Source organism: Rhinoderma darwinii, chromosome 1, assembly GCF_050947455.1.
Source record: "Rhinoderma darwinii isolate aRhiDar2 chromosome 1, aRhiDar2.hap1, whole genome shotgun sequence".
Taxonomy (NCBI): Eukaryota; Metazoa; Chordata; class Amphibia; order Anura; family Rhinodermatidae; genus Rhinoderma; species Rhinoderma darwinii.
This window is the reverse complement of record NC_134687.1, coordinates 508,944,205-508,969,307: the sequence shown is the minus strand read 5'-3', so window position 1 is coordinate 508,969,307 and position 25,103 is coordinate 508,944,205. Positions and strand designations below refer to the sequence as shown.

The 25,103-nt window shown below is 42.0% G+C and overlaps 1 protein-coding gene across 1 annotated transcript in view; it reads left to right on the top strand.

Annotated features, from left to right (window-relative positions):
- HSD17B4 (hydroxysteroid 17-beta dehydrogenase 4) overlaps positions 1-25,103 on the top strand; it is a 321,488-nt gene that overhangs the window by 46,801 nt on the left and 249,584 nt on the right. Inside the window, exons 3-5 of the mRNA XM_075836285.1 lie at positions 14,174-14,281; positions 19,958-20,017; positions 21,200-21,221. Coding sequence (XP_075692400.1) covers positions 14,174-14,281; positions 19,958-20,017; positions 21,200-21,221 — 190 coding nt within the window. The remainder of the gene's footprint in view (positions 1-14,173; positions 14,282-19,957; positions 20,018-21,199; positions 21,222-25,103) is intronic.

Here is a 25,103-nt window from a genome sequence, read left to right as displayed (position 1 = left end):
TCAGCGTCATACACTCCCCTGTACAACGCCCACTTGGTCTAATCAGCATCATGCACTCCTCCATTCATTTACACAGCGCATAGGGATCCTGTTAGATCCTTATGTGCTGTCTTATACTAACACATTAACGATACTGAAGTGTTTAGACAGTGAATAGACATTCCACGGGATGTCTATTCACAATCTCTGCACTTCGTTACTCTGTCTGTGGTAGTTACAGCAGAGGATGCGTAATCTCGCGAGATTACGCGGTAAATTACAGGTTACAACGACATCACGCTTCCTCTGCTGTAACTACCATAGAAACAGTAACGAAGTGCAGAGATTGTGAATAGACATCCCGTGGAACGTCTATTCACTGTCTAAACACTTCAGTATTGTTAATGTGTTAGATCCTTATGTGCTGTCTTATACTAACAGGATCCCTATGCGCTGTGTAAATGAATGGAGAGGAGTGCATGATGCTGATTGGTCAGCGTCATACACTCCCCTGTACAACGCCCACTTGGTCTAAAGTGAAAATACGCCCACTTGGGCATTAAGCCTAAAAGCGCTAATAAAGTGGTAAAAATAGATAGTTTATTTAAATAAAAAGCATTACTCTCACCTACATTATAGCGCCGATCTCCTTATGTAGGAGATTGGGCACTTATAATGTGGTGACAGAGCCTCTTTAACTCAGGCCGCAGGATACCATGCGGGGACATTTTACATTAGAATTTAGTCTTGCTTAGTATTGGTAGACCTAAACTATACTAGATCATAATAACTCTAAGTTATAACGGCTCCTGGTGAAGTAAATAACATTGTCATTACAATGGTGCCTGTCAAGGGGTGGGATATATTAGACCTCAAGTAAATGGTCCGTTCATGAAGTTTGTGTTGGGCAAACGAAAAAATCTGCGTCACTTTGACATGGGTCAAATTGTGATGGCTAGACTACTGGGTCCCAACAGTTCCAAAATGACTGGTCTTGTGGGATGTTCTCGGTATGGCAGTGGTTGTACCTACCAAAAATGGTCCAAAAATGACAGCCGGTGATCGGGTCATGTGCTCCTATGATTTATTGAGGACGGTACTGGGCGAAGTTTAGCCCGTCTTGCCCGATCCCATAGAATAGCTGTCGCACAAATTGCTCATCAAGTATATGCTGGCTATGATACAAGGTGTCAGAACACATGAAGCTGCAGACCAGTCGGAGTGCTTGTGCTGACCACTGTCCATCGGTGAAAGGGTCTACACTGTGCATGTGAGCATCAGAACTTGACCATGGATCCATGGAAGGAGGTTACCTCGTCTGATGAATCATGTTTTCTTCTACATTGTGTTGACAGACGGTTGGTTGTGTGACTCTTACCTGTGGAAGAGATGGCATAGGATGCACTAAGGGAAGAAGGCAAGCTGGCGGAGGCAGTGTGATGTCCTGGGAAATGTTTTTCTGAAAACCTTGGGTACTGGCATTCATGTGGACTATACTTTTAATATGTACCTTCTACCTAAACATTGCTGTAGTCAAAGTACACCCCTTCATGGCAATGTTGTTCACAAATGACCGTTGCCTCTCTCCGTAGGATAATGCTCCCTGCCACAAAGCAAAAATTGATCAGGAATGGTTTGAGGAACATGACAAAAGGTTCAAGGTGTTGACTTGGCGTACAAATTCCAAAGATCTCTATCTGACAGGCCATTGGTTGACCTGGAATAATAAGACTGCTCCATGGAGGCCCCACCTCGCAACTTAGGGAACTTAAAGGGAGTCTGTCACCAGAAATTTGCTTATCAATTCGGCATCACAGTAATAGAGTGTAGCCTCAACTGAATAGAGCGCTTTTTTGTTATTCAGATGCTTGGCTCTGTAGCAGCGATTATTAACTTTATTCCTTCTATGCAAATTAGATTTTTGGAGCAACAAGGGTGCCACCGTTGCTCTAAACTGCTCTACGTTCCTTCCCCAGTCCATACCTTCCTTCCTTCTTTGATTATCATGGCCTAGGCAGTGTAGAAGACCTGATCACGACTGGCCCTGTTTTCTTCTAGACACGCCCGTGCCTCGGCTTCAGAATTGACGCATGTGCAGTACAGCACCCCGGTGTAGTGTGATGTAAATCGGCGCATGTGCAGTACATCAGTGAAGTTTCACTGTTTAATTGGCGGTACTGCGCATGTGCCGATTTCTGTCGCACTACACCCAGATGCCGAGGCGCTGGTGTGTTCAGAAGAATACGGGGCCAGGTGTGATCACGTCTTCTACACCGCCTGGACCGGTCAATCAAAGAAGGGGAGGGACAGACTGGGGATAGAACGTAGAGCAGTTTGGAGCAACGGTGACGCTCTTGTTGCTCCAAAAAGTACATTTGCATATGAAGAATAAAGTTATTATTGCTGCAGCGAGCCACTCATCTGAAAAATGAAGCGTTTTATTCGGATGAGGCTACGTTACATTACTGTTCTGCTGCTTTGATAGGCCAATTTCTGGTGACTGACTTAAGGGTCCGGTCACACGTATAAATACTGCGTATCTTCCGTTGCGGAAAAAACGTTGCAAATACAGTAGCGGCAAAGTGGATGAGATAAAACAATCTCTTCCACACACTGTGTAAATATTCCGCAGCATGTCCGTTTGCGTAAATGCTGCTTATTTGTTGCAGGGTTTCCCTGTTGAATTCAATGGGAGGTAAAACCCGCAACAAGTAGCAGTTGGTGCGTTTTGTTGCGAGTTCGCAGCGATCCCACCGCAAAAAACGCAACTCTGGGGTGGCGTTACAGCCAATGTGAACACTGCAGCCAATTACAGGCTGCAGCAGTCTCCTGGGATGAAACGTCACCCGAGGCAGCCAGCCTGCTAGTAGGCCCGCTAAGTGCTGCAGTTTTTTGCAGTGGACATTCTGGCTAAAAAACGGCACCACAGCTTGGTGCGTTTTTTTTTTACCCGGAATTCCTTGCAGCGCACAGAGCGGGTACGCTGTGTGCTTTTACGCAGCATATCTGCCCCGTGTGAACTCATCCTAAAGGATCTGCTGCTAACATCTTGGTGCCAGATACCACAGGTCACCTTCAGAGGTCTTGTGTAGTCCATGCCTCGACGAGTCAGAGCTGTGTGGTTTTTTTTCTCGGCACTCCGGGGACTCAAGATATCAGGCAAGAGGTTTTATTTTATGGCTGAACGGCGTAGTATTAATAGTATGACATACACAGCATATGTTTGTTTTTGGCTGAAAGAATCTGGTAATTGCTGTTGCTATATTTTCCATGTACTCTTGGGAAAATTTAATTCCGCTGAATTCAGATCAAACTCTTTACACAGTAGGACTGACTGAATATTTCATTGTTCTAATAAGATCATCTTTAGTCTGCTTAGAATGTGGGGCTGCTGTACCTTCTGTAAAAACGTATATGAATTATGTAATGATGTGCTTGAGGGGAAGGAAACCCTCGGTGTACAGCACGACATGAATTTTACTGATGCATTGGCTTGAAGTGGTAGAAATCCCATTATGCAGTAATGCTAGAGTTGCTGTGATAGTAATGTAGTGAAGTGAATAGTAACAATAATAATAATCTGTTATTTATATAACCCCAACATGTTCCGCAGCACTTTACAATTCAGTGGGTACAAACAAAATCTGACATTACATAGCAATAATCTAAATCAACAAGAGGAGTGAAGCCCGTGCTCGCAATTCGTCATCCCTATCCCCACACCTCTACATATTGTCTTCATACACAGAACACATGCTGAGTGTTTAACTCCGGTTTCCCTCCCATTTCATTGAAGTATTAAAATCAAACAGACATTACCTTCAGCAGTAAGTTGTCACTAAGGTGCATATGGGGCCTTTATGGTACTTTCCAAAGCCTCCAATTTTATATGGACAAATGTGAACGGAACATACGGGCCAGACATGTGAAGGAGCTCCATTCAAGCTGTTTTTAGTTGTAATATTTCAATAAAATGGGAAGCGCGCTTTAAGGCCCCATGCACCTGACCGTAGATTTATTCGTATCTACAGATAAAATTGTGGACCCATTCATTTCTATTGGCAATGGACACCTTTCCATAGAACCCGTCCTTTTCTTGTCCGCAATTGCGGACAAGAAGACTCGGGTGCTTAAGCAATTGCAGACGGCTACGAATGTGTAGCAGTCAGATACGGATTTGCAAACCATAAAAACCCTTACGGCCGTGTGCATGGGACCTAAAGAAAAGATGGATAAAAGGGGATTTTGGTGCAAGCTGAAACACTAGTGCATTATAAAACAAGTCTTTACGAGTAACATACACGGGCTAGTAAGTTTAACCAGTAATAAAAGATTCAAGTTTCATTGCCTTTTGTCGGTCTCGCTGGAGCTTGATACTCATATCTGGATCTATAATTTTGTATATTTTTTTGCAATGAGTCAATCGGTACAGAACCGAAATTGCAAAATGTTGCTCTCCATGTACGAGAAGCTCACCGATCACTCTGCCAAAGTAACAACCAGTTTAAACTTTACTTGGCCATTACATGTGAAGATTGGTTGGTGGAAAGTGGTGCGGTTTTGCTGCTTCTTGAGACAGAATAAACCATTTTGAACATGACGTGTGAACCCAGCCTAAGAAATGCCATCCAGCTATTGAGTTTTGCCTACTGATGTCAATCAATTAAATGAGCTGGGAGGTAGAAGGTAATTCCTATTTCCCTCTTTCAGCGATGCTGTAAATAAGTGATACTATAATTTTTTTTACAGATGTAGCCGTCTTTACCTTGACTTTTAATGCAGTAAATAATGGCTAGATCTCTTATCTTGACTTTTTTTCAATGGCTTTTGTTGTGTGATATCACTCTGCAGCAAGTTATCAGAATCAAGTTAAAGATGGCTACATCTATATTTCCTTTTCTAGGTAGTTTTTGTATTTATAGCGTGTTCTGAAGCATATGTTTGTGGTGGTAAAGCACTTAGATCAAATACAACAAAATCAGATTTCACCCGTGTGACCAAAATGTGTATGAGATATTATTTATAATGGTGAATATTAGTTGTCAACAGCAGTGTTTTGCAGGGAAGCTCCTCTTATGTTATGTATGTGCTATTCCATGATCTTTTAAGGGTACATCCACACAAGTCAGATTTGCTGTGAAAAAATTTGCAGCAAATCTGCCCCAGAATCGGCCCTGGAAATCTGCACCAAATCGTAAAAACAGCCGAGAATTTTTTAAAAACAAACGTAAAAAAAGCCAAATCGTAAAAAAACAAAACTGTTCTCCCCACCCTTGACTCTCCCACAGCAACGCGTCTTTGGTCGCCTTTGATGACGTTTTGTCGAACTGACCACTGCAGAATGTAATTGGTTGCACGTGATAAAACGTCATCACAGGCGACCAGCTGTACAGAAACTAGCTGGGGGATCAGAGACTCGTTGCGATCTTAGCGACTGGAGGCGAGTATAGTAAAAAAAAATAAGATTTTAAACTTTGAGAAAATTGTACGTTTTTGACCTAATTGCTTTTCATTGTTTTAGCGTGCCATAAACCTATGCTTCAGAACATGCCAAATTCAATTGTACCTAGAAAAGGAAAATACAGGGAACTAGGAATGACTTTTCCAGCTCTTTTAAATGATTGACAGCAGTAGGCAAAAATCAATAACTGGAAGGCAGTTCTTATAGAACATTTTCCGCCCAACAATCTTCGCAAATAATGGGCAAGTGGAATTTAAACTTGTCACTTTTTTTTAGGGTTATCTCTGAGCTTCCCATACATCAAAACATACCTTTTTGCCATTTCAGATTGTGTGGTTCTATGCCTGAAAGCTCTTTTAGCTCATTCAAAATAATATAGCGTAATGACAGATCCAGATAGAAGTTTTGAATAATCAAACTCTAGCGAGACCGACAAAAGGCAATGAAATGTCAAATTATTTTTGCTGGTTAAACCTACTAGCCCGTGTATGTTACTTGTGAAGACTATTGGTTTCTAACACATTCAAGTTTTAGCTTGCACCAAAATCCCATTTTATCTACCGTTTCATTAAAGGGTGCCTCCCATTTCATTGAAATATTACAATTAAAAACCACTTTCGTGGGGCTCATTCACGTATAACTGGCCCATATGTTCAGTTCACGTTTGTCCATATTCAATTGGAGGCTTTCCGAAGTAAAGGCCCCAATCACATTTTTGAAAATCGCAAGAATTGACGGAATTCTTTTATCATTGCACGTCACCACACGAGTTTTACAGGAACTTGCTGGCAAACAAATGCCACCATGGAGCCTTAGCCTGCCTTGGATTCACTTTTTTATAGTTGTGCAAAAAAAAGAAATTATTTGTGTAAACTAAAATAAGGTTCCAATCTCCTACACTGGCAACAGGATCTAATGAGATCAACTTTATTAACTACGTTATCTCATTGTATCACTACAAGGCAGATTTGCCATCCAGGACAATGACATTTGGGTCATACTTCCTGAGGAAACTTGGCTGCCATGTTGGTTGTTCCCAGCAATAAGTAAACTTTTATCATAACCCTCATTGTGCACGGCCTGATCAGGTGATTTTTTTTTTTTTAATTTTTATTTGAGCATTCAGATGTGACGAGAAAAAACTACTAGAAACTTAAGGCTACATTCACACGGCCGTTTTCAGAACAATAGTCTTATGGGTGTATTCACACGGCCGTTTTTTTAACCGTTCCCATGGAAGTCTATGGATCAGTTTTTCCCAGCCGTTTTTAGGGATCAATCCTTGTAACGGTCGGTAAAAACTGATCCTTGCCGAGGATTCCCCGCACACAGCGCCTATTTGAGCGCTGAGCCCGTGGAAGCCCCTTACGACACTGTCCATATATGGACAGTGATGTCGGGCTGTCAACTGTGGAGTCTCCTGGTCAGAGCATCGAGAGATCTCTGGCCAGGGATTCAGGTCTCCCTCTGACCCCCTCCACCTGTAGATGGCACCCCCCCTGATAGCGCTGCTGTTGCTCCTTGTAGGAGCGGTATCCCAGGCTGACGCTCTGTCTTTGGGATTCCGCTACCCAAGAACCCCCTGGTATTATTATCCATATGTGGACAGTGACTTCAGTGGCTACCTCTGAAATCCCCTGCCAGATCGGAGTCCCCGGCCGACGCTCTGGCCAAGGGATTCCACTACTGGAGAAGCCCCTGGAGTCACTGTCCATGTATGGACAGCCATCAGGGGCTCCCTCTCTAGGAGTGAAATCCCCAGCCAGAGGGATTACGCTCCTACAGGGAGCTACAGTGACACGATCTACAGGGAGAGGTGTAATTTACTGGGAATGGTGCGATCTACAGGGGTGTGCTGCTATCTACATGGGCACTGTGGCACTATATGGGGGTGTGACACTACAGGGGACACTGTTGTGCTGTCTACGTAGGCACTGTGGCACTGAGGGCGCTGGCACTTTATATGTGGGCACTGTGGCACTTTCTACAGGGTCTTTGCAGCACTATCTACATGGGAACTGTGGTGTTTTCAGGGGGTTTGAACAATAAAACCAACAAATGAAATCCGTTTTTTTTTAATGGCCATGAAAAACGGACAGACTGACTGGAAATGGAAGAAAACTTGGAGACACACTGATGTGGCAATGAATGACAGTTGATCAGTTTGTAATGGCCATTTTTTTTTTCACTGTCGTGTGAATGTAGCCTTTGTTCTATGAATTCATATTGAATTGTGTCTGTCTATTTCCCAATATCAGAATGAATATAATGAGCTTCTCTACCTGGCAGATAAATTGTATTATATTGTCATAAATAGAGCAATTACTTAGTGGGTATTTTAGCATTAGATTGTGAAAATGTGTAAAATATTTGTGTACAATATAGCTAAAACCTCTTTAGAATAATGGCTTTTTTTTTTGGTATTTTTTTTTAGCGTAGTTCGTTTTTTGCTCATATCAATGGTAGGGGCTTTATATCGTGACCTCACATGAGCATGAAAATTTCACTTTGACTAAAAGATTTTGACTTTAGGGACGCTAACTAACCTGGACGACCGTCATGGACAAGCGTATAAAATGCTAATTTTTATTTTCTGTTGGTATTATGGCCGTCAAACCCTGGTCTGAACTAACCACCTCCTAAAAGTGGCCTAAGGCTAGGTTCCCACACCGTGTAATCAAAGTGGAATTTCCACAACAGAATTCTGTGTTGAAATTCTGCAGCATTTACAGTAGCAGCAAAATGAATGGGATTTATCAAATGTCCGCCACATGTTGTGGAAAATAAAATGCAGAAAAGTCATGTGAAAAGTTTTCTGCGGTGCGACTTTCAGTTCCGCAGCATGTCCATTAATGCTGCGGGTTCTGTGCGGAGATGCTGCGTTTGGAGCATATACTTAATTGGGAAGCCTAAATTCCGCAACAGATTAGTTTTGTTGTGGTTTGTACAGCGTTTATGCAGCAGAAAATAAAAATACACAGGTTCACATAAAACTTGCTAGATCCACAGGTAAAAACCACTGTGGAAATACTGCAGCGTTTTCGCAGCAGCATTCACAGCAAAAATTTGGTGCAGATTTTTTGTTTTTAAGATTCTGTTGCAGATTTTCTGTTGCAGATTTTCTGTTGCAGAAAATCTGCAGCATATCCTGCCTGTCGGAACATACCCTAAAGAACCTCTTGGAAGCCCTAAATAACATTCCAACACAATATTTGCTAATGCCACTTAATATCTGTATTTTGATTCCATGTTCATTCCGTATAAAAGGTGCTGCATACGCAACCAATGCTAGTCAAGTGAGCTGTTCTTGTGGCTGTGTTCTCTCCATAGCAATCAATGGAGCCTGAACATACTGATCTGTAATATAATTCTGCATTTTACATCTGAATTTGCAGTAAGGGAGAAACTACTTATGACAATACAGATTCAAATATGGATGATAAACAAGGGAAGGACAGAATACTGACCAATACGGCGCTAAATACAGAAAAAATATAGGGGCGGAGCTTATGGGGCACGTGCCCTGATTGCCAGGGGTTGCACCCACAAGCCACTCTGCCTCGGCCAGGATATTTAAAGGGTTACCGGAGTAAACTGAATCTTTGCTCCTGGTGAAAAAGCCTAGCCAGGCCTCCTGTTTTATGCATATTTTATTATGCTTGTGTGAATACAGCCTTAATCAGAGGAGTTTTTAAATAATTGGTTATATCTGCTACCCTTCTGTTTTCCCCATGGCGTCCAATCAGAGGAATTTTACTGTATGTTTAAAGTAGGGCTGGACGATAAATCAACTAACTTTGATTAATTCGCACTGAAAACCTCTGACTATTCTGTTTCTTAACAGAATCTATTCTTTAGTGGTGCCGTGCTGCAGGAGGAAGCTCTGCCTGGTCCGCCCTGTCTGAGAAGCTGCGCCCCGTTCTCACCCTTTGCTCCCTGTTCTGTCCCTGCTTCCCCATGGAACTGCTGTTCTTTACTAAACAAAATAATACACTACGGAACAGCAGTTCCATGGGGAATCAGGGACTCCTAGTATAATGCCACACCGCCCTGTAGATAGCTCCACCACCCCTCTGTAGATTGCGCCACTGTAGCTCCGTCTAGGAGTGGAATACCCGGCCAGAGTGTTGCTAGGGATTACGCTCTTAGTGGGAGTCCCTGACGTCTGTCCATATATGGACAGTGACGTCGGGGCTCCCTCTAAAAGCGTAATCACTGGTAAGAGCGTCTGCAACCTCTGGCCAGGGATTCCGCTCCAGGAGGAGCCCTTGTTGTCACTATTCATATATGGACAGTGACTTCAGGGGCTACCTCTAGAAGTGGAGTCCCCAGCCAGAGCATCGCAAGATCTCTGGTCGGGGACTCCTGTCTCGGGAAAGCTATTGATGTCGCTGTCTATATATGAACATAGACGTCAGGGTCTAACTCTAGGAGCGGCATCCCCAGCCAGAGCCTTGGCAACGCTCTGGCTGGGGATTCCGCTCCTAGAGGGAGCTACAGTGGCGCCATCTACATGGGCACTATGGCACTATCTACAATGGGCGCTGTGGCACTATGTGGGCGCTGTGTGTACGATCTACAGTGGGTGCGGTTTTGGGACAAAAATACTCCTGACAAACGAAATTACATCCGCTTGTCGCCCCTGCTATTCAATCTAGCACTGGAACCTATGGCCAGATTCTTGGAGGAATTGGATATGTTCAGAGGCATTCAAGTGGGATCTTGTGCAGTGAAATTAGCCCTGTTCGCTGATGATGTCATACTTTTTATTTCAAACCCTCAGGAGCATTTAGGGAAGGTTTTTCAATTTTTGAAGGAATTTGGGCAATGCTCGGGATACAAAGTCAATATAGCTAAGGGCGAACTGCTGGAGTTGGGCAGGCCATTGCCAAAGACCTTTTGGCAATCCTTGGGTTGCGGGATATCACCGGTGGAACACTGCATTACCTATCTGGGTATCAAAATAGGGAGGGTACCAGACACTATGTATGGCTTAAATTATCCCCCGTTAATTAAAAAAATACAAGCGGAACTCACTAGATGGGGCCAATTGCCGTTGTCCCTCTTGGGAAGATGTCATCTGATCAAGATGGTTAGTTTTCCTAGATTGCTATACCCCTTTCAAACGCTACCTCTCTTATTGAAGCATGTGGATTTCTCGAAATTGACGGCTTCATTCACTCAATTTATATGGGCAGGAAAAAGGCCGTGCATAGCACTCACCAAGTTCATGATGGGCAAACAAGGGGGTGTGAACTTTCCGAATGTCAGGGGTTATAACGTGGTCTGTCTTATGCGTCATGTAGTAGATTGGCTTCATGAAACAAGTAATTATTCCAATTTAGATCTGGAAGGGGAGTATGCTTCACCTTGGAACCTGAAAGCTTTGTTACATTGTAGAATCGCTTCTCTTCCGTGCCGTCTCAAAACCTCCATTGTATTGAGAGATACAGTTCTAGCTTGGAAAGTGGTACGTAAGCAGTTTGGGTTATCCCACCTGGTATCGAAGTATATGCCGTTGAGCGGTCATCCAGAGTTTTTACCGGGAATGGACAAGGGGGACGGAATTGCCTCATGGGGGAGGGTAGGCATTGGTAGCGCAGGGGATCTTATGCATACAGAGGAAAAGAGGTGGTTAACTGGGGAGGAAATCACCGCTAAACTCAGACCCATAGTAGATAGAGTCAATTTTTTGCAAGTACTTCAGGTACGAACATTTTGTACCTCCAGGCTCAGGGATTTGAGTAAGGAAGCTACTACGCACACTCTGGATGAGGTCATAGGTCCAACAACTGGGCGGGCGACCATTTCAGGAATGTATAGAGCATTGAGAGAGGGTTTTGTTCGTCAGCAATTAAGGATTAGTTTTAAAAGCTGGGAACGGTGGACTCAGGATCCAGATATAGGAGAGATCATACTGAGAGGTTGGGAGACGGTACGGAAGAGTGTGATAAATGAGAGCTGGAGGGAAACCTATTTCAAGTTGATGCATGCAGCTATATATGGATTTAATATCTTGCCCTCACAATCTTTCCCTGATCGCATTACAAGTTGTCCCAAGTGCAATACACCACTGACGAATTTGTGGCATGGAGTGTGGGGGTGTGTACATACGAAACGATTTTGGGGGATGGTACAGAAATATATTAAGGACCATTGGAAAACGAATCTCCCAATGACTCCTCAAGCGCTACTATTCCACCAAGCGCGGCCGCCAGAGGAAGAGGGTGCTCGAGGAGTAAGATCACCTCCCGTGTTGGTGCACACGATTCTACTGGTAGCTTTGAGATGCCTCCTGAGTCACTGGTTAGAGGCAGACATGCCGGGGTTAGAATTGATTGTGTCACGGCTGAAACAGTTATTGGTTCTTGAGAGGGTGGAGGTGGAAAGGCGGAAGGAAACGGGAACCAAGAAGCTATTTGATAAGTGGCAAGTATTTATAGAAACGCAATGTACAACAGCCGAAATAGCGGAAATTGTTAGGCCTTTCCAGTACACAAAGTGGTACTGCACACAGCTCTTGGCAGGCGTTTTAGGGAGGATGCAACTGTGAGCCAGCTGGGGGAAAAGGATGAGTGGAAACTCATTGATGATCTAGGTGGTGTTGGAGTTGGGGGAGTCATGTTTGTTTGGTCCATCTGAAGATCGACAATTATGCCATGTTTCTATGTTGGTGTGTTTATATGTTATGTTGAATTTAATTTAAAAGTTAATCCCATGACAGTTGAGTGCTGCGCACTCATGATGTAACTCTTACGTGAAATGTTTGTAAGAAAATGTGAAAACTGACAATAAAAAGGATATTTAAAAAAAAAAGAAATTACATCCGTTTATTTTTTTTTAACGCCCATGAAAAACTGATGACCAATGGATGACAAACGGCCGTTAAAAATGGACAGACGGACTAGAAATGGATGAAAATTTGGAGACTCACCGCCATGAAAAACTGACAGTTGATCAGTCTTTAATGGCCATTTTTTTTCACTGTCGAGTGACTGTAGCCTAAATGACTAGGATGGCAGGAGTCCCGTTCACATGTACCCGTGGTCAGGCTGGGAAACCCAGCTGACACACAGACTGTTTTTCACTGTCCAATCACGGTCGTGTGAATCTGTCCTTAAAGAGGCTCTGTCACCAGATTTTGCAACCCCTATCTGCTATTGCAGCAGATAGGCGCTGCAATGTAGATTACAGTAACGTTTTTATTTTAAAAAAACGAGCATTTTTGGCCAAGTTATGACCATTTTTGTAGTTATGCAAATGAGGCTTGCAAAAGTCCAAGTGGGTGTGTTTAAAAGTAAAAGTCCAAGTGGGCGTGTATTAGGTGCGTACATCGGGGCGTTTTTAATACTTTCACTAGCTGGGCGCTCTGATGAGAAGTAACATCCTCTTCTCTTCAGAACGCCCAGCTTGTGACAGTGCAGATCTGTGACGTCACTCACAGGTCCTGCATCGTGACGGCCACATCGGCACCAGAGGCTACAGTTGATTCTGCAGCAGCATCAGCGTTTGCAGGTAAGTCGATCTTACCTGCAAACGCTGATGCTGCTGCAGAATCAACTGTAGCCTCTGCTGCCGATGTGGCCGTCACGATGCAGGACCTGTGAGTGACGTCACAGATCTGCACTGTCACAAGCTGGGCGTTCTGAAGAGAAGAGGATGTTACTTCTCATCAGAGCGCCCAGCTAGTGAAAGTATTAAAAACGCCCCGATGTACGCACCTAATACACGCCCACTTGGACTTTTACTTTTAAACACACCCACTTGGACTTTTGCAAGCCTCATTTGCATAACTACAAAAATGGTCATAACTTGGCCAAAAATGCTCGTTTTTTTAAAATAAAAACGTTACTGTAATCTACATTGCAGCGCCTATCTGCTGCAATAGCAGATAGGGGTTGCAAAATCTGGTGACAGAGCCTCTTTAATGTCATTTATCGAAAACGCCATGGTGGGCCGGGCCGGTACTGCACAGGGTCCTGCTCAGACTTCAGACACACTATAATGTAATCTCTCCCAAAAGTGCCCGTTCGGCGCTATCTGCCTGGCCCTGCTGCAATTTACACTGCTCTCGCCTGCAATGTCGGGGACCGGCTGAGGTGGTGACTGGCAGAGAGGGATGTTAGTGCACAATTGATTATAGGTTTTGTTTTCCCTGCCGGTTAACAGAAATTATGATCAATTAGATAGACGTTTTTCCAGTTATATTTCTGATAAAGCAAGAGGTTAAAAGCTGTGAAGTTACGCACAATTATTACAGCAATATATGTTTAAAGGGTTATTTATATAAAGGAAAATGTTTCAAATTATCTCTTGGTATTTTTTTTGTTTTATTTAACAATAATAAGAAAATCTAGATTCAAATAGAAAATCGGCCGTAGGGTTGGGAAAAAATCTAGATTTACGTTTTTTTTGCAAAATCGCCTAGCCCTAGTTTAAAGATTGCGTTCTTATGAATATTGTAGATCTCATAATTTGCTTTATATATTTATATAATCCTTTTATAATATTTTATTTCTTGTCTAGCCTGTTAGCATTAGGATGGCTTTTTTTTTTTATTTTTTATATAGTTTGGTTTTTAAGTATAAAACTATAGCTTTTCTTGTAAATTTCCAACCGCCTCTTTCTGTATCCAGAGTTCCAGGTAGACTTCTGCTGTTATAACATACATTTTAAGTTTCTATAGCATTTCTGTGTACTTTAAAATAACTGGCTTTTGTAATGATTCTGCAGTAAATGATCTGGGAGTGGACTTCCAAGGTGATGGAAAAAGTTCATCAGCTGCAGACAAGGTGGTTGAAGAAATCCGAGCAAAGGGCGGAAAAGCAGTGGCCAATTACGGTAAGCGTTTTCTGTTCGGTTGTGTGTTGTCGTATCTATGGATACAGTCAGTCACTGTAGCACTTACAAATTATATTTTATCATTGTAAAGTCATACTATTGAATAGTATAGTTAATTCCGGAGTTCCTGCTAATATTGTATAATGCAGGTATTTGTATGGCTGATGTGATTTGGTGAAGTTCAACGTAAAAAATAGCTTGCACTTTTTTTTCTTAAATATTCAAAACTTGAATAGAAATATGTTCTAAATAAATGTTTAGTTTCTATAATCTTAATCTAAGGGCCTGTTCACATCTGCGTCGGGGTTCCGTTCAACTTTTCCGTCGGGGGGAACCAATGAACGGAAAGCCAAGCGGAAACCATAGCTTCCGTGTGCATTAACATTCAATTCAATGGTAATGCTTCCGTTGCAATTGGACTCCGTTTGTTTCTGTTTCGTAAAGGTTTCCGTTGTTTTTGCGGAAACAGCGTAGTTGACTATGCTATTGTTTCTGCTAAAAAAAACTGATCCCTTACAGAATGGAAACCAACTGCAATGGAAGCATTACCATTAAAATCAATGGTAATGCAAAAGCAAGCTATGATTTCCGTTCTGCTTTCCGGATAACGGTTCCTTCGACAAAGGTCGAACGGAACCCATGAACGGAAGGCCGACGCTTATGTGAACAGGCCCTTTACCAGTGAAGGGACTGGCACAGGGGGAGGAAAGGCTAAAGAGGAACGACGGGAGAAGTGGATTAACTGGGTAGCAAAGTTGAGGATTGAATTGAAGCTGAAAAGATCTCGCTACTATGTACGAATAACATAACCTTATCATTAATTTGCTGTAAACTGTAAGAATGTTGATATATTTTTGTTTTCTTGTTTTTAATCCTTTACTACTGCGCTATGTGGTAACTTTGACCATGGTAGCATTAGTAACATACTTATCACTTTTACAATGAGCAACACTTTTAATCTGCTGCCAAATAGTCCAATTCAGGTTGTCAGGTTGTTCTATGTACAAGCCGCAGACATCTATTTATTTTTTTTGTACTTTGCAAAGCTTGTCTACAACTTGTACTTGATGTTGGCTTCTATTGTGGATTAGTAGAAGCTTGTATTTCACAGAAATGGATTTATTTTCCATTAAAAAGACACTGCAGCAGAATGCCCTCACTCTCAAGGGTCAGCTTTTTGAGAAGTGTGGAATCCTTGCCGTCTGAATGCCATCCTCAAAGTCTGAAATTGGCCACTAAGATTCCTGCTGAGCCTGAATATGAGACTTCCCCATTGTTTGCAATGACAGCTGACACTGACGGTCTGTCTTTTTCCTCAGTAGTGCTCCATTATGATCTGTTGCTATACATGTTACTTTACATAAACGTTTCAATAATACTTATCTCTGGAAAGAGAAAAGGCATGGCAAATGAGTCATATCTGTACGTTTCCTTCCATCACCTTAAGCCGACTACTATACCTATTATATTTTGTTAGAGGTGTGCGGCACTAAGCCCTCATCTATTTTGTCAGTCATCTTTCGGTTTTCTCATTAATGATATAGGAGCACTCACAGGTAATACACACCATCTTTCTAATGGTGATTTCTTTTCATTTTAAAATGTATGTTTCACAAACTGGCTAATAATCAGAAGAATGCCTAATTCATCATAAGGGAGTCCTTTCTAGAAGGTACTGATTTACGGGTTTTCTGAAAATATCTGCATTGATACTTAATAAAGTTTGCAGAAACTGATGAAATCCAGCGCAGCTAAATGGGAAGGAAAGAACTATAGCAATCCGGTCATTGCTTTTGTAAAAGGGGGTAAGAAGATGAAGAAGCCTGTATGTTGGCCCTTCAAGGACGATTTACTGGGCGGGGGCCCATTGCAGATACTGGTTCCTTTTACATTTATTTCCCCATCCCTCTTAAGTTACATTCACTACTTTACTTTAAAGGTTTCAACCCCCTTTTGTTTGAAGGAACCACCAGCAACAAACTGATCATATGATGTCCTGCTGCTGTGACCCCCCCCCCCAGCAATCCGCTGTGATCCGTGTATGAACCTGACAGCAAGTGTTCATATGCGCTGCAGCTCCACCATGGGCGAAATAAAGCATTGCACAGTTCTTATTTAACCCCTTAACGCACCAGGATGCACCAGTACGTCCTGTATTGCAGTGCTTTAAGGCACCGGGACGTACCGATGCGTCCTGGCTAAAAACTGTCACCTTGTCAAAGGACAGGGTGACAGAACTGTGCCGTCAACGGTTTATGACAGTTGATTGGCACAGTAAGACGGCAAGGGACCAGTTTCTAATAAAAAAAAAAAAAAAAAATACAAAAAAAACCTGTGTGGTCAAAATGCTCACTACACCCCTTAAAAAAAATGCCTTGACGGGTGCAGTTTCCAAAATGGGGGTCACTATGGGGGGGGTGGGGTTTCTTTTACTATTTGACCCCCAGAGCCCTGCCATTGTGGGCTAATGCTGTGAAAATCACCAAAATAGGCCTCACATGTGCATTTGCTCTTTCACTCCTAAGCCCTGTCACATGTCCAGGCAAATAATAAATTCCTTGAGGGGTGTAGTTTACAAAATGGGGTCACTTCTCAGGGTTTTCTGCTCTACTCTGATACCTAAGGGAGCTCTGCAAATGCGACATGGCGTCTGTACACCAGTCCAGCAAAATCTGCGCTCTAAAAGCCGAATGGCGCTCCTTCCATTTTTAACTCTGCCACGTGCCCAAAAGGCAGTTTAGGGCCACACATTGGGTATTGCCGTACTCAGGTAAAATTGGGTAACAAATTGTGTGGTGTTTTTTTGTTTTTTTTCTCCTCCTATTACCCCTTGTGGGAAAAAAAAATTGGGTGCAAAACGACATATTTATTGGGGAAATTTTTTTTTTTTTTCATTTTTACTGCCTCATTCTAATACAATCTATGAAGCACCTGTGGGATCAAAATGCTCAGTACACCCCTAGATGATTACCCTAAGGGGTATAGTTTCCAAGATGGAGTCACTTCTCAGGGGTTTCTACTGTACTGGTACCTCAGGGGCTCTGCAAATGCGACATGGCGCCCAAAAATCAAATCAACCAAAAACTAGATGCCAGGTAGCACTCCTGCCATTCTGAGCCATGCCGTGTGTCCAAACAGCAGTTTATGACCACATATGGGGTATTGCAGTACTCAGGAGAAATTGCTTTACAATTGTTGGGGTGCTTTTTCTCCTTTTATTCCTTGTGAAAATGAAAAAAATTCAATATTTTAGTGGAAAGAATGTAGATTTTTATTTTCACTGCCTAATTCCAATAAATTCAGCAAAAAGTGTTGTCAAAATGCTCACTTTACCGCTAGATAAATTCCACGAGCGGTGTAGTTTCCTAAGTGGATATATGACATGGTGCCGCAAGCCATTCCAGCAAAACTTGAGCTCCAAAAGTCAAATGGCTCCCTGTCCTTTCTCTGCCCTGTCCACACAGCAGTTTACCACATATGGGGTATTGCTGTGCTCAGAAGCGTTTGCTTTACCAATGATGGGGTACTTTTTGTCCTTTTTATCAATTGTAAAAATGAAAAAATATGAGCTAAAACTACATTTTATTAGAAAAACATTTTTTAGATTTTCAATTTAACTGCATAAATTCTGCAAAAAACTTGTGCGGTCAAAATGCTAACTATACCCCTAGAAATGTTCCTCGAGGGGTGTAGTTTCAAAATTGGGTCACTTTTGGGGGGTTCCTGCTGTTTTGGTCCCTCCAGGGCATTGCAAACACGACATGGCACTGAAAGCTATTCCAGCAAAATCTGCTCTCCAAAATTGAAATGGTGCTCCTTCCCTTGTGAGCCCTGCCGTGGGTCCAAACAGCAGTTTATTTCCACATATGGGGCATTGCCGTAATCGGTAGAAGATGCTTTACAAATGTTGGGGTGCTTTTTCTCATTTATTCCTTGTAACTTTTATTTAGAAAAAGTAGATTTTCATTTTTACAGACTAATTCCAATAAGTTTTTAGTAAAGAAAATGTGGGGTCAAAATGCTAACTATACCCCTAGATAAATTTCTTGAGGGGTGTAGTTTCCAAAATGGGGGTCACTTTTGGGGGGTTTCCACTGTTTTGGCACCACAAGACCTCTTCAAACCTGACATGGTGCCTAAAATATATTCTAAAAAAAGAAGGCCCCGAAATCCACTAGGTGCTCCTTTGCTTCTGAGGCCTGTGTTTCATTTCAGTAGCACACTAGGGCCACATGTGGGATAATTCTAAAAACGGTAGAATCCTGGCAATAAATATTGAGTTGCGTTTCTCTGGTAAAACTTTGTGTTTAAAGGAAAAAAATGTACTACCAATGAATTTTGGCAAAAAAAAATAAATTGTAAATTTCCCCTCTACTTTGCTTTTAATTCCTGTGAAATGCCTAAAGGGTTAAGCAACTTTCTGAATGCTTTGAGGGGTCTTGTTTTTAAATGGGGTGACTTATGGGAACTTTCTAATAAGGCCCCCAAAGCCACTTCTGAACTGGTCTCTGAAAAAATAGCCTTTTGAAATTTTCTTTAAAATGTCATAAATTGTTGCTAAAGTTCTAAGGCCTCGTGCACACGACCGTGATGTTCGGGTCGGCCAGCAGCGGAGTGTCACTCGCGAGCCGCCCGCAAATCATTATTTCCCATGAGCCTGGACCGCAGAACACGGCTGTCATAAGGCTTGCACGTTGTTTCTGTTGTCCGGGCTCCTGGGCCATGCACGGACCGTGGAAACCACGGTTGTGTGCATGGCCCCATAGGAATGAATGGGGCCGCAATTCGCCCGTGGATTTTCGGGGGAATTGCGGCCGCAAAAGCACGTTTGTGTGCATGGGGCCCTTAGCTTTGTAACGTCCTAAAAAAATAAAAGTACTTTTAAAAAACTATGCAAACATAAAGTAGACATACGGGAAATTTTAACTAGTAGCTATTTTGTGTGGTATTACGATCTGTCTTACAAGCAAATACATTTAAATTTAGAAAAATGCTAATTTTTGCAAATGTTCTCTGAATTTTGGGGTTTTTCACAAATAAACACTGAATATATCGACCAAATTTTACCACTAACATAAAGTACATTGTGTCACGGGAAAACAATCTCCGAATCGCTTGGATACATAAAAGCATTCCAGAGTTATTACCACATAAAGTGACACGTCAGATTTTAAAAAATTGGCTGTGTCCTTAAGGCCAAAACAGGCTGTCCTTAAGGGGTTAAATCATTGTTCACTCTGTGAGAGGCAATAATGTGCCAGAGTGGAAAAATATTTTTGTAGCTGCTCCCTGCCCTGGCTAATTGAGGAGGGGGCTGAAAGGGGGATATCCAATTTATTAATTCATAAGGTATTTTGAGAGTGGATTTCTAAACCAGACAACCAATTTAACACATTGGAGTATTGGTGATGAGATTTTCAATGACTCATGGTTTTACCATTTGAAGACCAAGCTTTGGAGGGATAAGATAACTTTGTGCTGCAAGCAACCTGATCCTTGGAAGTCCTCTACATATCATATAGAGGTGGAGTGCCTTGAATCCATTGAGGGAAAATATGACCATGTTAACATAACCGCTATAGGCTGAAAATCAGGACTGTGTTCGGAATTCCTGAAAAATTTAATGGTTTCTAATAATTGACCTGTTTTTCTAACTTTTTTTTTTCTTAATTGTAGATTCAGTGGAAGCTGGGGAGAAACTTATTAAAACAGCCCTGGATGCATTTGGGAGAATAGGTAATAAATGCTTATCCTTTATTTGTATTGATTTGAAAATGACCCCCCCCCCCCCCCCCCAAATGTGTCCATCAGAATGCTGAAGAGCTTATGTGATGGCTTCCCTTTCCTCTTGCCAATAAGCTGCACTGAAAGGAATCATGTGGACTCCTTCAAGCGACTTTGGCAACATTTCACAAGTCTTCACTGCTGGAAAGGCTCATAGCTTGTGTGGCATGATGTATTCAATATGCAATAAGGGTATGTGCACACACACTAATTACGTCCGTAATTGACGGACGTATTTCGGCCGCAAGTCCCGGACCGAACTCAGTGCAGGGAGCCGGGCTCCTAGCATCATACTTATGTACGATGCTAGGAGTCCCTGCCTCTCTGCAGGACAACTGTCCCGTACTGTAATCATGTTTTCAGTACGGGACAGTAGTTCCACGGACCGGCAGGGACTCCTAGCATCGTACATAAGTATGATGCTAGGAGCCCGGCTCCCTGCACTGTGTTCGGTCCGGGACTTGCGGCCGAAATACGTCCGTCAATTACGGACGTAATTAGTGTGTGTGCACATACCCTTAAGGTCCAAGGCAGCACCAGCTAAAAAAAATGTTTTACTTCTTTATTGGGAGGACAAAAGCACATTACCCAAACGTTTCGGCACGCAGGCCGTCAAGATGTATCTAATATGTACAAATGCCTATTTTGGTCAGAAAAAAAATCAGTACTTCTCGATTATTTTGAAGATACGTTTTTTTAGACACCAACTATTTAAATAAAACCACAGCACAAAACATTCCTACGGTATGTTAAAAAAAACAACGTGCGTATGCATATTATACACTTGGTTGACACACTAGAGGACTGCTGTCATTTTAACTTGTTTGGTGTCTGGGAAAAACACTATATAATAGAAGGTTTTTTAAAAAAAAAAATTTAATAAAGTGTTTATTTTGCATGGAATTATTATTTATTTATTTTTTTTTCTGGCTGAAATAGCCGTACGTTCATAGTGATTGTCCAGGGTTACGAACAACGTCTCTGGTTTATGCGCTGTATCTGGTATTGCAGCTCAGTAGTATTTAAGGTGTTAGATGGTGTATTGGATGTGACTTGTTATGCACCCCAGTATACAGATTTTTATTTATTTACTGTATTATATTTTTTGTGATTTATTGTCATTTCATTTTTCAGATATCGTAATAAACAATGCTGGGTAAGTAACCAAAGTTCTAGCTTTCCTGTGCCTCTCCATCACTCGTATAGGATTGAGCATTGTTCTCCAAGTGGCTTTTGTTGTAAATAATTTGCACATGGCGTACTCACGGCTAGCTTAGGACCGGTGTTTTTCTCTCCATCTAGGTTACCACTCCCCAGTGCGCACAGATCATCTCATGCTGTAGCTTTGCCTCTCATCTTCTCTTTGTAATGGCTAATGATATAGGACAACACCTGTGCAGAACTCTGCGCCAGATTTCTCAAAGAAGAGCGTTTGCATGCAGAGCTCATTATGTTCATTTAAGCCTGCCGCACATATGCGGTGTCTGGAAGAGCTACGATATAGGTTTAATTTTTTTTACGGTCTTGCCCAATAAACCATGCGTTGATTATGTCTTTGAAGAATGCAGCATAGAGTTGATCGCTGAGCCGTTTTCCCCAACTATCCTTTTTTTCCCATCAATTGCTATTGGTTTTTAAATCCATTTTGCACCGATTGTGATTTAGATACCTGTAGATTTCCAGTCATTGCTGTAAAACATCACGTAGAACATGTCTGTTTAACCCTTTGGATGCCACACTTAATCAGAATGACCTGTTTTACCAAAAACGGCAACTAGCGTAAAAAACGAAATATCTCCATAAAAAATTTCAATTTTGTGGTTATTCTTTTCCTTTTATAAAGGGTGACCCAGAGTAGTCCGTTAAACCAGACAACCCCTTTAAATAGAGCAGATCTGATTAACACAAGCAGGAACCCCAGGTGTCAATTGCCTCTGATAAGACACAGAATGTCGCTGGTGTGTAGCACGGCCCTCCATAGGTGTCCACAGACATAACCCAACCCTAGCCATTGCAGCTGGTTGTTTGAAATGAACCCATTTGTATGCACACACTAGTTTACAGTTGCTTCGACAGGAGATCCTTTTTAAGGGTATGTGCACACACACTAATTACGTCTGTAATGGACGGACGTATTTCGGCCGGAAGTCCCGGACCGAACTCAGTGCAGGGAGCCGGGCTCCTAGCATCATAGTTATGTACGACGCTAGGAGTCCCTGCCTCGCTGCAGGACAACTGTCCCGTACTGTAATCATGTTTTCAGTACGGGACAGTTGTCCTGCAGCGAGGCAGGGACTCCTAGCATCGTACATAACTATGATGCTAGGAGCCCGGCTCCCTGCACTGAGTTCGGTCCGGGACTTCCGGCCGAAATACGTCCGTCCATTACGGACGTTAATGTGCTCGTGTGAACCCAGCCTAAGTTTACTGGAGGGTTTTGCACTATGTTGTGAATTTTGCTGCTAGAATATATACTGTAGTTTACAAAATAAGATAAAGAAAGACTATGATCTTATCAAAAATACTAGTGTAATATTTACTGACAGTCTTGCTTTCGGGCAAATGTAGTTTAAGCGGATTGTAAGAAGCACTACACAGCTAAATGTAGCTTCATGCTAGTTCTTTTGACCCCACTAATTTTGGGTATTTGCGTCTATTCTGTCTAACACCCGTAATGGAGATAAAATTGCTCACCAGCTTGTACTATAAAGAGCACGGATCACATATTTTGTATGACTACTATAAATGGTGAAAAGGACAAATAAAAAAAACGCAAACAATCCTTAGATCTTACCTGCTTTTGTTTTAGAAATGTTGTAAAAGAATATGGCTATTTTAGATATCGATCACCTATTCTCTATACTTGTGTGCTTACTCAGCATTTACATAGTGCCGGATAGCAAGTTAGAATTTTTTTTTGGCCTCCTTAAAGATAAAGGAAAAACCAAATCAAACACCTGTCGCGCCAATATGTTTTACCATTATTACATGGACAGATCCGCCGCATCAGCCCAAATGGCACAAAAATATTGTGCAGTTTGGCTAAAAGAGCTGAACAAAGATCACAGCGGACTAATCGTTCTGCTCCCCCACCTCATCCCGACCCCCCTCAGCAGTGATTGATGGGTGCCGCATATACATGCAGATGTCATGTCATCATTGGTGAGGTGGGGGAGCAGAACTTTAAATCCACTGTAATCTTTGTTCGGCTCTATTAACCAAGCAGCACAATATATCTTTTGTGCGGTTTGGGCTATACGTACAGCGGGCCTGTACTATGCTATCCTTAAACCCCTTCCCGACCACCTACTGTCTTTTGATGGCAGGCGATGCAGGTCTGAAATCTACAGCTTCTTTGGGCATCGCTGTAGAAAAGTCTTACAAGCGCTCGTTCTCTTGGCAGGATTACTAACTGCTCCTCTTCTTAGAGAAGCCTGCTAAATACAGCTGGAATCGGAGTAAACTCAGATCTCCGCTCTTAAACCCTTTGATCGCAATGGTCCATGACCTCGGCATGATCAATGGGGACTTCTCTATTCGATCACGTCGCTGGAAACCCGGTGACTCAATCGGAGACTGTAGGAACACTCTGCAGTCAGCCCTGGGAACCTAGAAAGGACCCCAGGGTTGTCTGCTCTGTAAACCTGCTGTTAGGACACACTATGTGTTGACCTAACCGCAGCCTGTGTCCTAGTGACACAGTATAATGTATTAGCATAAAGTTAAGTTATCCCTTCATGGGATAGAAAAAAAGAAAATAATAAAGAAATGTCTATAGTCATTATTTAGCATAAAATATATTTTATTGCCCATACATAACAAAAAGCCTACAACTATTGGGCATCTACACGACTGTAATAACCTGAATAATTTATTTAACCGCTTATTTAGATTGATATGTGAATGGTATAAAAAATAAACAATAATTTTGAATCACTTTTTTTGTTTCTTTCTATATTCACTCGGAAAAAATAAATTACACACAAATTTAATTGTACCCCAAACTGTGCAGGAAAAAAACCCACAAACTCCCGCATTAAACAAGGCCTCATACAGCCACGTCGTTGGAAAAAAAACCTAAAAGTTGTGCCTGCTGAAATGCAGAGGCAAAAAATAAAAAAATGTAGCTGCTCATTGAGGACTTCCAATAGAAGTACTCGGGTTCCTCTATTCAATTGTTTTTGGGAAACATTGGTGACTGCTACTATCACTGAAAGTATAGATCCTACAAAGGGTTGTCTCAGGTTTTTCCAAGATTCTGGGCACACAGTAATAAGACATAGGAGAGCATCTATAAGGTGGAAGCATTCGGAACGGCTGTTTGGATGAGCACATACGACTTACAATCGGCATTGTTTGTTCAGAGAGTCCACTCATTTAGCCAATGTTCTCCCAAAGTCTTTTTCAGCTGGATGCCAGGCACAGTATGCAGCTCTCTAAATGTCAACACCCACTCATTTAACCCTTTATGCCCTTATTTAAGTTAACTTGTTTGTTTCGTCTAAATATTTTAGCGAAAGTTTTTTGTTTTTTTTTGCTACATGTAGGAAAAAGACATATGGGGGAACTGTAGGCTTATAAAAAAAAAAACAAAAAACATACATACAGTACATAAATATATATAAACACGCAACACAACTTTAGGAGATGGCAAAGATGACAGTGTCCCCAACTGAGAAGAAAATAGAGTAGTTCTCCTGACCTGGGCCACACACAAGCTACATGCAGGTCATCTGCCATCAGTTGGGCATCACCGGTGTAGAGGAAATTATATGTTTCAAGAGGGCCGAACAGGATGACCGATGCAATTGAAATAAGATTCCCCTTGACGTGTTACACGATGTCTACATGTGTGTGTTAGTCATTTCTGCTTCTCATGATTCTTCAGTTTTTGTTTTGATCCTAATTGGTTTTTCTAGCAGTACATAATAATGAAGTCACGGGGCTTAAGATTTTGAAGTTCTGCCATGTAAAGCGCATGAACTACATTAATTTGTATTTATAAAGCCAAGTTTATTGCGGACTAAAGGCATTCTAA